Source organism: Bufo gargarizans, chromosome 8, assembly GCF_014858855.1.
Source record: "Bufo gargarizans isolate SCDJY-AF-19 chromosome 8, ASM1485885v1, whole genome shotgun sequence".
Taxonomy (NCBI): Eukaryota; Metazoa; Chordata; class Amphibia; order Anura; family Bufonidae; genus Bufo; species Bufo gargarizans.
The window spans coordinates 120,147,341-120,165,229 of record NC_058087.1 but is presented as its reverse complement, the minus strand read 5'-3'; the positions used below and the strand labels follow the sequence as shown (position 1 = coordinate 120,165,229).

At 44.6% G+C, this 17,889-nt stretch overlaps 1 protein-coding gene across 1 annotated transcript in view; it reads left to right on the top strand.

The window, feature by feature from the left end:
- The window catches only part of RFTN2 (raftlin family member 2), a 220,911-nt gene that overhangs the window by 79,648 nt on the left and 123,374 nt on the right, over positions 1-17,889 (top strand). Inside the window, exon 2 of the mRNA XM_044303233.1 lies at positions 16,893-17,076. Within this exon, the coding sequence (XP_044159168.1) occupies positions 16,893-17,076 (184 nt within the window). The remainder of the gene's footprint in view (positions 1-16,892; positions 17,077-17,889) is intronic.

The following is a 17,889-nucleotide window of genomic DNA, read 5'->3' as shown; positions in this document are numbered from 1 at the left end:
ATTGAACCTCTTTCCTTGAAGTTCTTGATGATCCTATAAATTGTTGATTGAGGTGCAATCTTAGTAGCCACAATATCCTTGCCTGTGAAGCCATTTTTATGCAACGCAATGATGGCTGCAAGCATTTCTTTGCAGGTCACCATGGTTAACAATGGAAGAACAATGATTTCAAGCATCACCCTCCTTTTAACAGGTCAAGTCTGCCATTTTAATCCAATCAGCCTGACATAATGATCTCCAGCCTTGTGCTCATCAGCATTCTTGCCTGAGTTAACAAGATGATTACTGAAATGATCTCAGCAGGTCCTTTAATGACTGCAATGAAATGCAGTGGAAAGGTTTTTTTGGGATTAACTTTATTTTCATGGCAAAGAAGGACTATGCAATTCGTCTGATCACTCTTCATAACATTCTGGAGTATATGCAAATTGCTATTATAAAAACTTAAGCAGCAACTTTTCCAATTTCCAATATTTATGTAATTCTCAAAACTTTTGGCCACCACTGTATAGTGGGGAGATACATAGACAAGGCGCTCCTCAAGAGAACGATATTTGCATAAGTAGGCGCGATATCAGAGCCCATAGCCGTGCCCACCCGCTGCAAATAAAATCTGTCCTGGAACCCAAAATAATTGCACCTCAGTGTAAGTTCCAAGTGATATCGAAGAAAGCGTTTACTCTGTACAGAATACGTAGATCCTTCTAGTGCACTACCCACAGCTTGCAATCCCTCTCCATGGTCAATGGATGAAAAGAGGGACACTATATCAAATGACGCCAAAATACTACCATCTGGTACTTTAACTGTTGATATCTTCTCCAAAAAATTGCCTGTATGATTTTGCCCCAATAGCAAATTCCCTTAATGCTCTGTCCAAACATATAGCAATATTGGACAGGATAGATTCCCTCCCCGAAATAATCGGGCGTCCTGAATGGTTATCTAAACATAGAATTTAGAGTGCCCTCAGGAATGATTAACTGAGGTATGTAGTAGATGAAGCACAAATTGCTGCTACCCTTGTGTCTGGCGACCCTCGAGTCATTGTAGATGATACATTATGATATAAGGATTGTGCAACTTATTTATGATATTTTTTATATTCCGCAGTTACTTATTGAGAGTTGTGGACACCTGTGGGAGAGATTGCTTACCCAGGTTTTATCCATTTCAGTTACCTTATAATATTAATCGTTACCATTATTACAGAGGGACTTTAATATGTGAGTATACGTATGCATATGTTCATGTGTTGAATATACCAGGTAGTATTCCCTGGAGGTCACATAGATTGTGGTCAATACCATATCTAATATAGTCCTCAATAAATACAGATAACGATTATAATGATTATGTAATTCAGGCTGGGGTCAATACAAGGTTTTATTGCTGCTTCTAGTAAATACAGTGCTTTGATGTATAGAGAATCTTGGGCGACATGAAGATGCTGCACGATGTAATACTGATGGTTGACAAGGTTTCCAGACTTGGTAACTTTGGTGCTCCTTTGGTGTTTGCCCTGTTGCAGGCGTGGGGTGCAGGGCGGGAGGCTGAGTTGGGCATGCGCGTGTTGCAGTGTTGGTCCACCCTGGGTGCCGGGTTCGTGATGCGCTGCGATGCGATGGTGGCGCAGGCGTAGTTAACAGTGAGATACGCAGAGTTGGGGGAATGCTCCATCTTTAATGTAGCGCTGTGAGAGCATGCTGCGAGATTGGCCTGCCTCTAACACCAGGTGATGACGCACGGCGGTATGAGGGCAGTGCAGGCGCAGTGTACAGAGAGACGTGCCGATATGGGGGAACACTCCATCTGTGATATAGTGCTGAATTTTATAGATTGCTGTGTTGCGGTTTTCTTACAGGTTTGAGTTATGTTGGAGCAAACCATGGATGTTTTAATCACTATCACTATTTGGGAAAACATGAGTATACAGTACATGAAGCACTATGAAATTGAAGATAATCACGGAAATGTGATACACTATGCCTGAGGGGATCCGATGGTTGCTGCACTATGAATGGTCACAAGAGAATGAATTGTTTTGTATGGAGTTTTTATATGCACCATGTCACGGATGATCCGCGAGAATATTGAACTGTCCTCCCAATATTATCAATAACACTCTGCCTTATTGAACAGTGGGTCTATTAAACAGTAATTATTTCCCTAGGCCCCAGAACCTACAATTTGATTATTCAGAGCGTCTCCTTCTGTCCTTCTGTTGTACCCAGAGAACAACATAGTCCTTTTGTTCAAGTCAGTCAATAGATGCCCAGCAGATAACGCAATTACAGCTGGCTTCCTCAGGTTGACAAAAGAACTTCCCTTCCTGAGGAGATATCACAGCTAGGTGTGAAGACTGCACCTGGGGGGGGGGGGGGGAGACATTTGGTGTCGCTGCCATAAGGGGTCTGTAAGCTGGCTTGCTGCAGACAGGCCGGCACCAAGGTTTCCCAGACTGCAACATGAATCTGAGATATGATTTTTACATTTTTAAGAGAGCCCATGCATCTTACGGACATAAAAATTACACCATAAAGTTATGGTGTTACCCCATCATAGAACCAGTTATAATAGTAATATTTGGTATCCCTGAACTCCATATTTTGTGGGGAATGTGAATATGTGCTTGTTACTTGTGTACAGCGGGGACATCCCACAATATGGCACATGCCATATTTCAGAACTGACATTCACCTCAGGAATACAGCCTGCCCAGCAGGCGGACTCTCAATTCCCCGCTTTGATTATAACAAAGGCCTAGAATCTGCTAAAGGAGTTCTCCACTTTTAACAACACCTAAAGAGGGCCTCAGCCAGAGAACCTGTGGGCTGTAGGCATATTACACTGGACAAAGGCTTCTTGGACTTTACCCCTGCAACGGACTATTTCACCAACAGACATCTTTTCTGCGGAAACTAAGTATTTTCTTTCTTTTCTCCCTTTTGTTTATTGGACTATACTTTCCTTGATTATTGTGTTAAGAATTACTGTGCATCGTGATAATTTGTATTGTATATAGATATATAATAAATGACCTCCAAGTCATTTCTCTAGCCATATGCCTGTTTTCAAACACTGCAAAAACTTACCCTAGCCTCTCCGAAGAGAAAGCTACTCGGTTGTGTTATCTAGATAGTGGGTTCCTCGCTCCCATGAATTGTGAGGTGGTGGCAGTTAAACTACCCTGTGTGTAGTTCCGGTCGCAGTTCGTCGCACGCTTACTTGCGGTCAATCGGAGGTCCACTCCCTGCGCTTTCAGCCTATCGACTGTACGGACTCAAGTTAGACTGTCGGTGTGCTGAAAGTGGCTGGGAGGCCTGTTTGCGGATTGACCACTAGGGGCGCTGTGACGGTTTCGTGACGTATTGTGGCCGCGGCGGTCGCAGTTCGTCACATATTGGTAGGCAGCTACTGGGATTCCTTTTTGCATGTGTTTAGAACATCTGAACAGAGATTAACTAATTTACCTCTGTCAGAACCAAACCAATTTGGTGGTGGTGTGGCTGAGTGCAATACATTTATCTGTGTGTACAGAGAGACGGTATAGTCCAGTACCCTCCCCGAAATCTTGTTTTCTTTATCTATCTTTTATTTGGCGTGAAAATGTCCGGGGAATACAAGAAAATGGCTTTGGCAGATCTGGAAAATCTGTGCCAAGAACGGGGCATTGAAGTCGGTCGCAAGACGAAGACCGACCTGATAAAAGACTTGTTCCGATGGGATAACCAACAACTGCGGCTGTTGGATGTGTCTACTGCGGAAGACACCGGCCCATCTGACTCAAGTCCTGAGGAACCGGAGACTGAGAATCCTGACTACTCGGAGGGGGAACATCCTGCGGGCCCTATTGGCCCTCCAGTGCAGTATTTCAGTACGGATCCTAATTTTTCTTTAAGTACTCGCCCGGAAGCGGCCAGTACCGGACTATCTATTTGTATGGACCCTATGATGCAGCAGGCCCTCCAAAAACTAATGGACATTGACCCGGTAAAGTACCTGCAGTACATGGCGGAGCGCGAAGAACGCCGAGCTGAGAGGCCGCTGCTGCAGAAAGCCAACGTCGGCGTGAACTGAGCATGGCCAGAATACACCAACCCAGCCGAAGCTCATCACCCAACTTTCCTGCAGAAGGAGCAGCATCACACATGAGTGCAAAATTTAAATTTGCTCCCATTGAAAAGGACACTGACATAGACTTGTTTTTGCGATCCTTTGAGAAAGCCTGCCGTCAGTATCGTCTGCCCCAAGAGCAGTGGGCCAGACACCTGACCCCCCTGTTGCGCTACAAAGCGCTGGACGCGTTTGCGGAGTTATCCATGGAGCAGGATGAAGATTATTCCACCATAAAAGACGCTATCATTGCTAAATACCAGCTGACCCCTGAAGTCTATCGGAAAAGGTTTAGGTCCTTACAAAAGGATCGTACGGACTCTTATCCGGATGTGGTCAGCAGCTTACGCACTACATTCCGCCAGTGGACTTTAGGCCTAACAAAAGGGTCTTATGACATCCTAGAGGACTTGATGGTGCTAGACCAGCTTCTTTGTATTTGCCCTGCGGATGTGAGACAATTTGTGCTAGAACGGAAGCCTGCGTCAGCAACCGCTGCTGCAGACTTAGCTGAGACTTTTGTCACAACCCGAGTGCCCGATCTGCGTAAATCTGCACCATCTCACTGGAGAGGAGGTCTGCCCAATGTCAGGGCAGACCCCCCTGCCTCTGTGGGCCGTCCACCACAGAGACCACCAAGTGCAGCTACTGCTTCCAGACCTGGGGCACCTAATGGAATCACCTGTCACTACTGCCGCAAGCCTGGACATATGAAATTCAACTGTCCTGAGCGGAGACAGCCACAGTCAGCATCTGAACCACCTGTACCTCGCCCACCACAGACACAGCCAGCCAGCGCATCCCAGCGTGAACCATCGTCTTCAACTGTTTTGTTCGCCGGTGGGGAGGAGATTCACCCCATCACCAGCAATCACCAGCTTGTTACAGTGAATGACCAGCTAGTCACCGGTTTCCGGGACACGGGAGCCGATGTCACCCTTGTGCGTCCGCACCTTGTGCCCACAAAGGACATCATCCCAGACAAGTACCTCACCCTCACTGGGGTGGGGAGCACTCTTTCTCACATTCCCCAAGCCCGGGTTTCCATCGACTGGGGGGTGGGTGTTCAAGAAAAGGTAGCTGGTATCCTAGACCAGCTACCAGTTCCTGTTTTGTTGGGGTCCGATCTAGGCAAGCTGGTATCCTATTATGAACCCGCCACAAACCCCTCGGGATCCCAGGAAGGGGGTCCGCCCTCTGCCCCCACCCAGGTGCTTGGCACCCGGGGGCAAAAGTCTGGGGGAGGGGGGTTGAATGTATCCAATATTAATGTTGATGATATGCATGACGTACCTGCTAATGTGATTTCTACATGTGATATTGAAAATGCTAATCTGCCTTGCTCCGAAGTCATACCTGTCCTAGCTGTGACTCGGAGTCGGGCCACCCAAAACTTGAACTCAGAACAGGGGGAAGAGGCTCCGGTCTCTTCCCACTCCTCTGACCCCAGGGAGGGTGACTGTCAGCCACAGGCCTCGTACGCCACGGGCCAGCTGGCTGAAACGGATCAGGCGGCCTTCGAGCACGCACTTCAAACCAATCCTAGCCTCGAGGGTCTCAGAAGACAGGCTGCTGAGCCCCTCGCGGATGGGGCCGGGTTCAAAGTGTACTGGGAAGGTGGGAAGTTGTATAGTGAGGCGATACAACCCACCGAAGGCGAAATGACCGTGAGTACCAAGTCGCTTGTGGTACCTAGTGCCTTCCGGGGGCATGTGCTGAAATCCGCACATGACATCCCCTTGGCAGGGCACCTAGGAATTCGCAGGACACTTGACCGTATTCAGGGGCATTTCTACTGGCCTAGAATGAGGATAGATGTCATCAATTATTATTGCTCCTGTACGGTTTGTCAGAAGGTTAAACGAGCTGGGAATCTGCGCAAGGCTCCCCTGTGTCCACTGCCAATCATAAGTGAGCCATTTCACCGAGTGGCAGTCGACATAATTGGACCTCTGCCCATTCCCAGCCACAGCGGCAAGAGGTACATCTTGACGCTGGTGGATTACGCGACTCGCTACCCAGATGCGGTCGCCCTCTCCTCCCTGAGGGCAGACAAGGTAGCAGACGCGCTAATTTCCATATTTTCCCGTGTAGGGTTCCCTGCGGAGATGCTCACAGATCAGGGACCCCAGTTTATGTCTGAACTGATGGACGCCCTGGCGGCAAGGATCCAGATGACGCACCTCATCTCCAGTCCATACCACCCGCAAACCAACGGCCTCTGCGAGCGCTTTAACGTGTCATTAAAGCAGATGCTGGCCACATTCGTTGAGTCGCAGGGTGGGGACTGGGAACGGTACCTGCCTCATCTGCTGTTTGCCTACAGGGAAGTACCGCAAGAGTCCACCGGGTTCTCCCCGTTTGAACTCCTGTATGGCAGGAACGTCCGAGGGCCACTACAGCTGATGCAAGAAGACGTGGGAAGGCAAAGGTGACCACGATAGAACCCAGTATGTACTCCCAGTGTGCAGCCGGTTAGAACAGGGCGAGACAGACCCTCTGGTAGATCTGCTGGCTGACACCCGGGAGACGGACGGGGACATCAATGTCAACCCGCAGCTCTTCCCGTCCCAGAGAGAGCAGTTACAGGAGGTGTTAGGTCGGTACCACCGGACCTTCTCAGGTATCCCAGGACGGACCAATCTGGTCGCTCACCGGTTAGATACCGGAGCACATCCCCCCATCAAGCAATCCGCCTATCGCGTCTCTCCGGAGGTGCAGGCGGACATGCAGCGTGAGGTGGGGGAAATGCTAGAACTGGGGGTCGTTCAGCGGTCCTGTAGTCCATGGGCGGCACCCGTCGTCTTGGTACCCAAGAAAGACAAGACAACGCGGTTCTGCGTGGACTACCAAGAGTTGAACGCTGTAACCACTACGGACCCCATGCCTCCCATCGATGAGATGCTAGATAAGCTGGCGGCTGCCAGCTATCTATCAATCATGGATCTGAGCCGGGGGTACTGGCAGATCCCTCTTGCCCCGAACGCGCGGCAGAAATCGGCCTTTATCACTCCCTTCGGGCTCTTCGAATTTACGACTTTGGAATGAAAAATGCGCCTGCCACGTTCCAGTGGGCTATGAACGACCTGCTGGAGGAAATGCAGCCGTTCGCTGCAGCATATTTGGACGATATTGCGGTGTTTAGCCCCACCTGGGAAGAACACCTCAAACATCTGTCCCAGGTACTGCAACGGCTGGCTGCAGCCAATTTGATAGTTAAGCTAAGTAAGTGTCAGATCGGCATGACGGAAGTCCAGTATTTAGGGCACCGAGTGGGAGGGAACACCCTGAAACCGGACACGGGAAAGGTCGACGCCATCTTAGCGTGGCCTCGGCCTATCACCAAGCGACAGGTTCAGGCATTCCTGGGGACCGCGGGCTACTATAGGAAGTTTGTACCGGCCTATAGTGCCATCGCAAAGCCCCTGATGGATGCCACTGGTAAGAAACACCCGAAAGTGGTTATGTGGACCCCTGAGTGTGAGAACGCCTTCCGGGCCTTGAAGCAGGCGTTAGCTAGCGTCCCTGTGCTTCAAGCCCCAGATTTCAGCCGTCGGTTCATAGTGCAAACCGACGCATCAGATTACGGTCTCGGCGCTGTCTTAAGCCAGGTGGATGGAAAAGGGGACGAGCATCCTCTTCTGTACCTGAGCCGGAAACTTCTTCCCCGAGAAGTCTCCTACTCAACTACAGAAAAGGAGTGTCTGGCGATTGTGTGGGCCCTGCAGAAGCTTCAATCCTATTTGTACGGCCGCTCCTTCACAATCATTACGGACCATAATCCTCTCAGTTGGAACCGTACTGCGGGGTCCAACGGGAAACTCCTACGTTGGAGCTTGTCGCTGCAGCAGTACGATTTTACCATCCAACACAGGGCAGGCAGCAGACATCAAAATGCGGATGGCTTATCCCGGTGCAACGGCGATCCAGACCGATCAGCGCAGGTTAGCGGCGACGCCACCCGTCTTGCGGACGGATGTCTAGCCACAGACGCGGGGGGGAGGTGTCACGGATGATCCGCGAGAATATTGAACTGTCCTCCCAATATTATCAATATTACTCTGCCTTATTGAACAGTGGGTCTATTAAACAGTAATTATTTCCCTAGGCCCCAGAACCTACAATTTGATTATTCAGAGCGTCTCCTTCTGTCCTTCTGTTGTACCCAGAGAACAACATAGTCCTTTTGTTCAAGTCAGTCAATAGATGCCCAGCAGATAACGCAATTACAGCTGGCTTCCTCAGGTTGACAAAAGAACTTCCCTTCCTGAGGAGATATCACAGCTAGGTGTGAAGACTGCACCTGGGGGGGGAGACATTTGGTGTCGCTGCCATAAGGGGTCTGTAAGCTGGCTTTCTGCAGACAGGCCGGCACCAAGGTTTCCAAGACTGCAACATGAATCTGAGATATGATTTTTTTAAGAGAGCCCATGCATCTTACGGACATAAAAATTACATCATCGTGTCACTCAGAATTCACTGGACGTTTACATAGGACAAACATAACTCTAAGATGTGCCCAGGTAAAGTTATGGTGTTACCCCATCATAGAACCAGTTATAAATAGTAATATTTGGTATCTCTGAACTCCATATTTTGTGGGGAATGTGAATATGTGCTTGTTACTTGTGTACAGCGGAGACATCCCACAATATGGCACATGCCATATTTCAGAACTGACATTCACCTCAGGAATACAGCCTGCCCAGCAGGCGGACTCTCAATTCCCCGCCTTGATTCTGGGAGCCTTTATAACAAAGGCCTAGAATCTGCTAAAGGAGTTCTCCACTTTTAACAACACCTAAAGAGGGCCTCAGCCAGAGAACCTGTGGGCTGTAGGCATATTACACTGGACAAAGGCTTCTTGGACTTTACCCCTGCAACGGGCTATTTCACCAACAGACATCTTTTCTGCGGAAACTAAGTATTTTCTTTCTTTTCTCCCTTTTGTTTATTGGACTATACTTTCCTTGATTATTGTGTTAAGAATTACTGTGCATCGTGATAATTTGTATTGTATATAGATATATAATAAATGACCTCCAAGTCATTTCTCTAGCCATATGCCTGTTTTCAAACACTGCAAAAACTTACCCTAGCCTCTCTGAAGAGAAAGCTACTCGGTTGTGTTATCTAGATAGTGGGTTCCTCGCTCCCATGAATTGTGAGGTGGTGGCAGTTAAACTACCCTGTGTGTAGTTCCGGTCGCAGTTCGTCGCACACTTACTTACGGTCAATCGGAGGTCCACTCCCTGCGCTTTTAGCCTATCGACTGTACGGACTCAAGTTAGACTGTCGGTGTGCTGAAAGTGGCTGGGAGGCCTGTTTGCGGATTGACCACTAGGGGCGCTGTGACGGTTTCATGACGTATTGTGGCCGCGGCGGTCGCAGTTCGTCACACACCAGTATGGAATTAAACAGGAAATTAGCACTGATTACTTCCTGAAATGTTTCTATATATGCACAGTCACTTTATTATGTGTTTCAATTGGCTTGATAATGGCTCTGTGAGAGAGCTGAAACGTTGCCTGTATCAACATGTGTTGAATAAATTTTTTCATTTAAGGAGTACTTTTATTTGGATTATATATATATATATATATATATATATATATATATATATATTTATTTACAGTGCTGCCCATAATTATTCATACCCCGGGCAAATTTTGACTTAAAGTAACTTTTATTCAACCAGCAAGTAATTTTTTTGACGGAAAATGACATAAGTGTCTCCCAAAAGATAATAAGACGATGTACAAAAGGCATTATTGTGGGGAAAAAAATTCTCAGCTTTTATCTACATTTGAGCAAAAAATACAAGATGTTCCACAGGATGTGGTCGGAAGCCAAAAGTGACACCTGTGCTGGCCAGGAAGATAGTTAGAGAGGTTAGAAAGAATCCAAGGATCACCACCAAGGCCATCCTTGGGAATCTGGGCTCTGTTGGTGGCAATGTCTCAAGGCAGACAATTCAACAGACACTGCACACTGCTGGGTTCCACTTCTCCAGAAAAGACACACAAAAGCTCGCTTGGCCTTTGCAAAAGCTCATCTGGACAAAGAAGAAGACTTCTGGTCTTCTGTGTTATGGTCAGATGAAACAAAAATTTAATTGTTTGGTCACAATGATGTTTCCTTCATTTGGCGTAAAAAAAGGAGAAGCCTTCAACCCAAAGAACACCATCCCCACTATCAAACATGTTGGTGGGAACCTAATGCTTTGGGGGTTGTTGTTCAGCCAATGGACCAGGGAACCTAATCACAGTAAACGGCCCCATGAAAAAAGAGCCATACATGAGGATTCTCCACAACAACATCAGGCAGTCTGCAGAGAAACTTGGCATTGGGCACCAGTGGACATTTCAGCATGACAATGACCCAAAACACACAGCAAAAGTGGTGAAGAAATGGTTAGCAGAAAACAACATTAATGTTTCGGAGTGGCCCAGCCAGAGCCCAGACTTGAATCCAATTGAGAATCTGTGGAGGGAGCTAAAGATCAGGGTGATGGCAAGAAGACCCTCCAACCTGAAAGATTTGGAGCTCATTGCTAAAGATGAATAGGCAAAAATACCTGGTCTGCAATTATAGGAAGCGTTTGATTGCTGTAATAGCCAATAAAGGCTTTACTATTGTTTATTGAGAAGGGTATGAATAATTCGGGACTGGACACTTTTTGCTCAAATGTAAATAAAAGCTGAGAAATGTTTTTTTTCCCACAATAATGCCTCTTGTACATTGTCTTATTATCTTTCGGGAGACGCCTATGTCATTTCTCGTCAAATAAAAGCAATTTTAAGTCAAAATTTGCTAGGGTGTAAATAACTATGGGCAGCACTGTATATTAGAGAGTAGTGATGAGCAGCATAGGCAATATTTCGCACATTTTTGCAATAAATTAGCAAATTCTAGAATTTGTGATCTCCAGTCATTATTTTCTTGATTGAGAAAATCGGCAATGTGATATGCGAGTATTGCACGAGCAATACAGGCGTGGGTTACTTTTGCTACAAGCTGCTAGAAGTTTCCTGAGGCTGGAGAAAATGCACAGTACAGTAATTCCTATCACACTACCTAATACCCTGCACTGGAATCGGCTACACTATATCACTATACGAAGATATAGCACTATATTCTAAATCTTTGCGAATTCTCGAAGTGGCAATTTTCACGATAAAAATTTGCGATTAGAATATTTGCGATCAACACTATTAGAGAGTTTCTGACTCTCATTTTGGATCAATTTGGGTATCAGATATGTTTCACAGTTGTTTAAGGGGAGAGATTGAGAAGAAATAGGGAGCTTCCACTAGGATGACATTTTGCTATAATCAGGTTTAGGCCGAATGCACACGGCCGTGGTATCCCGGCCTGGCATCCTGCTGAGAGCAGGAGCGCACGGCATCATTGGTTGCTATGACGCCGTGCGCTTCATGCCGCCGCTGCACTACAGTAATACACTCGTATAGATCACTCATTCGGCCTTATCCTGGGTTTAACCCATTCAGCCGCCAGTTTGGACCAAATGCCAGAGCCCCATTTTTCAAATCTGATGTGTCAGTTTATCTGGTAAGAACTTTGGAACGCTTTTACTTATCCAAGCCATTCTGGGATTGTTTTCTCATGACATACCATTCTTCATGTTAGTGGTAACTTTGAGTTGATACGTTTTACCTTTATGCATAAAAAAATCCCAAATTTACATAAAATGCTTTTAAGACGGATAGTGATACTTAATAAAATAGTTATTACTTTCTGTTCCTCATATGTCTACTTTACGTTGGCATCATTTTGTAAGTGACATTTTTTTAAAAACGTTAGAAGGCTTAGAAGTTTAGAAGCAAATTTTAAAATTATTAAGAAAATTGTCAAAACTCACTTTTTTAAGGACCATTTCAGTTATGAAGTCACTCTGTGGGGCTTATACCACCCATAAATTACCCAATTTTAGAAACTACACCCCTCAAGTTATTCAAAACTGATTTTACAAACTGTGTTAACCCTTTAGGTGTTCCACAAGAATTAAAGCGAACCTTTCACCTCATTTTCTCTTTATAAACTAGCAACAGTACCTTATAGATTATCTTGAGTGTGTTGTTATCCATGTTACTGCCGCTTTCCTGCGCTGTTTATTCATAAAAAAAATCGTCTTATAAAGTTCACATTTCGTGCTCCAACAGTCAAGCAACAAGTCAAGGGGGTAGCCCTTCCCTCTCCTCTGGCCGTACCGCCCCTGCCCTAACGCCGCCTCTATGCCTTGTAATTGACAGCCGGCTCAGTCGCCGGGACGGCGCTTCTGAATCCTGCGCATGCGCCGTCCTCCTCATTCGCCTGAAGATAGTGGAGCGCGCGCACGGGAGGGAGAGCAGACAGGCAGGCATCTCGTACGGCGCATGCGCGATTCTGTTACATGGTCGCGCTTGTGTCCGCCAGAAAGACAGGATTCAGAAGCGCCGTCCCGGCGACTGAGCCGGCTGTCAATTACAAGGCATAGAGGCGGCGTTAGGGCAGGGGCGGTACGGCCAGAGGAGAGGGAAGGGCTACCCCCTTGACTTGTTGCTTGACTGTTGGAGCACGAAATGTGAACTTTATAAGACGATTTTTTAATGAATAAACAGCGCAGGAAAGCGGCAGTAACATGGATAACAACACACTCAAGATAATCTATAAGGTACTGTTGCTACTTCATAAAGAGAAAATGAGGTGAAAGGTTCGCTTTAAAGCAAAATGGAGGGCAGATTTTCCATTTTAATCAATTTTTCCTGTAACACAGCAAGGGTTAACAGCCAAACAAACCTTAATATTTATTACCCTGATTCTGCACGGCACAGAAGGAAAAGAAGACTACCGTATATACTCGAGTATAAGCCGACCCGAGTATAAGCCGAGGCCCCTAATTTTACCCCCAAAAATGGGAAAAATTAGTGACTCGAGTATAAGACTAGGGTGGGAAATGCAGCTATAATGCAGAGTGTATGTGTATATAATGCACACACTCTACATTATATACACACATCTGCAAGAGGGTGACTCAGATTGATGGGAGTCTGACTCTGACTCCCTGTATTTAATGCAGAGTGTGTGCATTATATATACACACACACTCTGCATTAAATACAGGGAGCCATCCACAGATCTCCCCCCTAAACAGTGCCATCCACAGATTCCCCCCTAAACAGTGCCATCCACAGATCCCCCTCCCCTAAACAGTGCCAGGATGGCACTGTTTAGGGGAGGGGGGATCTGTGGATGGCACTGTAGGGGGATCTGTGGATGGCACTGCCATCCACAGATCCCCCTACAGTGCCATCCACAGATCCCCCTCCCCGACGCTCACAGCAGTATATTTATAAAGTAGTATTCATCAGTATTCTTTAACTTTGGATATCTTACTTTGTCTTTACTCCGGTAATAGCAGCCGCAGGCAGTGCGGGGAGCGGCGCTCACTCACTGACGTCACGCGCCTGCTCCCACTAGGCGGCGCAGGCGCGTGACGTCAGTGAGTGAGCGCCGCCCCCCGCACTGCCTGCATTACCGGAGCAAAGACAAAGTAAGATAGTAGACTCGAGTATAAGACGAGGAGGCTTTTTGAGCACAAAAATTTGTGCCCAAAAACTCGTCTTATACTCGAGTATATACGGTATATTGTTAACGGACGGCAGATTTTGCTGGAATGGTTTTCAGGTGCCATGTAACATTTGAAGAGATATTAAGGTACCCCTAGAAAGAAAATCCCAAAACGTTACCCCATTTTGGAAACTACACCCCTCAAGGAATAAATCTAGTAATGAAGTGAATGCTTTGACCCAACAAGCGTTTCATAGAATTTAAAAACACATGGCTGTGAAGATGAAAAATTTACTTTTATTATCAATATAATGTTGCATTAGCCCCAATTGTTTTTATTTTCACAAGGGGTAACAAGATAAAATGCACCCCACCATTTACTATGCATTTTTTCCTAAATACGGCAACATCATATATGTGGTCTTAAACTGCTTCATATAATTTTCAGAAATTGTTTTTAGGGGCCTTAACATTTAGATTTTTTCACCAATATAGCTGTGTGGGGGATTGTTTTTGCTGGACGGGCTGTAGTTTTTATTGGTATCATTTTGGGGTACACACGTCTTTTTGATCACTTTTTATAAAAATAATTATGGAGGTGAATTGGGTAAAATGGCAATTGTGACAGTGTTTTTTTTATTTTTCATAGGGTTCCTCTTGGGGGTAAATATGATATGGTAATTTTATTCTTTGGCGATACCAAATATATATTTTGTTTATGTTTTACTACTTTTTCAGCATAAAATCCCTTGTGTTAAAAAATAAATGATATTTTGCATCGCAATAAACTTAAGTCCATAATTTTATTTTTTCATGTAGCTGTGTGGGGGATTTTTTTTTTTTTTTGCGGGATGGGCTGTAGTTTTTATTGGTATCATTTTGGGGTACTTACAACTTTTTGATATTTTTTTTTTGTGGAGATGAGGTGATTGTTTGCATATGAATTTTTTACGGCATTCACCATGCAGGATTAGTAACATAGTACTTTTATAGATCATGTTATGGATGCGGCAATACCAATTAAGTTTATTTTATTTTTTCATTTTTTAACTTATGACTTATAAATGAACGGATATGAGAAAAGACTATTTTTTTTAATTTAAATTATTATTTTTTTATTACACTTTTTAACTTTTTTATTTACCCTTTTTTTTTTATCAAGAACCATTTGGATCTTGAAGATCCAGTGGGCCTGATGGCTATATAGTGCATTTCAATAGTCAGTGCTATAATGACCCTCAGGGTCTGATCATCCTTAGGTACATGGTAGCCCAGACGCCTTTGTAAGGTGTCCGGTTGCCATGGCAACCATTGGGCCACTGCCATCGTAGCAGCGGTGGCCCAATGGAAGAGAAAGGGAGCTCCCTCCCTCTCAACCCCATGGATTCCGTGGGCGACTACTGACCGCGCCATCTATGGGGTTAAACGGCCAAGATTGGTGCCAGCACCGATTTCGGCCATAGCAGCAGAATGTCAGCTGTAAGTTACAGATGACACTCTCTGCTGATGGCGGCTGCTCCATTCCTGAGCCACCGCCATCATAGCCGGCACAGAGGAGCAGGGGGAAATGGGGGACAATGGGGGTGACATGGCAGCATATGGGGGCTAATGATTATGGGGGGCACAGTAAGCGTGGAGATCAAAGCCTGGAACCAGCATTTTCTCAATGAAGCGCTCTAATTGACTAGTCTACAGAGACTAGCCAATCGGATCGCTTGCTGCCAAAGGACCACTCTGATTGGTCCCTTGCCGGCTTCCCCAGTGTCTTTGCTCTCTGGGAGAGCGGAGACTCTGGGGCTGTGACACTTTACAGTGTCACAGCCCCGGTAAGCAGATTGGACGTGACTGTACATCCAAATGCAGTAAGTTACAGTTACGTCCAAATGCGTGAATGGGTTAAATCAACTATGTTCAGAGGTGTGAATGTATAAAATATTTTTTAAACAAGGATTGATAGTTTCACTATCAGGGGTGTATAAGAAAATTATTAGGGACATTGTGGGCTCTATCACATTTAAAAGTACAAGAATGTGGAGTAAGGATATTGGGAAGATCAAACTGGAATAGAATATATAAACATATTAAGGAGGTCTCTATCTGTAATAATCATAGAATTTTACATTTTAACATCATACACCGCCTTTATACTCTGGCTATGCTCTATAGGTTTAAATATAGAGATAATGCCAAGTGTCCTAGACGTAAGGGAGACCCAAAAGATTTTTTACACCTTATTTGGGATTGTCTCGTTCTTTATTCTTTTTTGAATGAAGGGCTGCAGATAGTAGAGATTAAAATGGACATTATATGCCCCTCTGCAATAAGGGCTGTGATTCTGGGTGATCTGCGTGACCTGAGTGAGGTAGAGATGTGGAGGAAAAAGCTTATTAGTAGAATACTAATACTTGCAAGAGTTGTGGTGATTTGACACTGGTGTACAGAAAACTCCCCCCAGATAAGTGAATGGGAAAATTTGATCCAACTGATTAAAAGATATGAACACATCTCTTATAGAACAAAGATTCACCCCAATGCAAGGCAAAAAATCTGGTCTCCCTGGATATAGGATTGAATTTATTTATTTTCTTTTCTCTCAATAAAAAAAAAAAAAAGAAAATCAGCCAAGAAGCCCATGGTCCACAGGACAACTATTAGTTGTACACTCCACAAATCTGGTCTTTATGAAAGCAAGCCATAAGAAGTCCCATTTGCAGTTTGCCAAAAGCCATTTAGGGGTCACAGCAAACAAGTGGATGAAGGTGCTCTGGTCAGATGAGACCAAAGTTTACATTTTTGGCCTAAAACACTACATCTGGTGGAAAACACACCATCTCCACCATTAAACATGATGTTAGCAGCAAAAAAATGGACAAAAAATTTATTTTAAATTGCTGTTACTTGTAAAGTGAATATCTGAGATTTTTATTTAAGTACATAGACTTTTATTATGGGATAAATGTGGAAGAAAAAAAATGTCTGAAGTGAAAAAAAAAACAAGAAACAGAAGTCTCTTCTAGGATTCAAACCTGGGATCTCTACATATAAGCATTGAATACCAGGCTATAGTATTACCACAAGGTTATCTCTCCTCTCCCAAGTATACTTCTTTTATATCTATCCTGCCTTTGTGTTTCTTTTTTATTTTATTTATTTTTATTTATGAGATTATAATATTTTAAGATCATTGTTTTTTTGTTTTTTTTTAGCATCTGCAAATATCAATGCTATAAAGATCAAGTCATTGCTTGATATTCCAAGCAAGATAGAAGAATACTACTTAAGAGGATATATGGTTGCTGCAATCCATCCAATTACTGTTTCTAGTGGTCATAGAAGGCAGTTACCCATTAGTTTCTTGTATCGAGTAGTACTATATCGACTTAAATTAAGGTAAGCTACTTTTAAACATCTTTCATACTTCTGTACCTTTTTCCGTCAGGTTCCAAACGGTTAGTTACAATAGTATTTCAGTTCCTAATTCCAGATGTCTGATCAACTTAAAATTTAGCAGCAAGTCAATACATCATGCCCTATTCACACAGATGTAATACGATGCAGGCAGGCTAGATGCAGGAAGAGCCACTATAGAGCATATATAGTGACAAAAACTGGATTGGAACTGAATATAGGAAGACATTTCTCAAGGCTTCTTTGGAAAATATTTCTCTGCTTTTACATGGCATTGTAACATTGCCCTTTAGAAAAACACCTCTGAATTCAGCAAAAGTGGGGTAACTGTACATCTATTTGCAGTCTTTAAACTTGATGGATGATCAGAAGCTCAGCAAGCACCATTGCCGTCGGGTAATTGCTGTTTTACAAAGCAGACACCTGGAGGCAATGTCCGAGGACCCGCAATATTGTTGATTGTGGACATTTAACGCCTCAAATGCTGTGGTCAATTGACGACGATTGGGGAAGCCGTTCATTCTCTCCGGTAGTTTTGAGCATTAGGAAGGCTACTACAGCAATACATTCCTACGGAGCCCTGCCTGTGACAGGTCTCATAGGAATGTATGGAATCTGCCATAGACTGAAATGGTAATTCATTGCAGTCTGTGGGAGAAGGGATCTGAAGGTTGCAAGTTTAAGTCTTCTAAGGGAACATAAAAAAATGAAAGTAAAAAAAAAAAAGGTTTGAAAAATATATAAAAAATAAAAATATAAAAATAAACAATAGAAATATAAAGATCATAGGCTTCT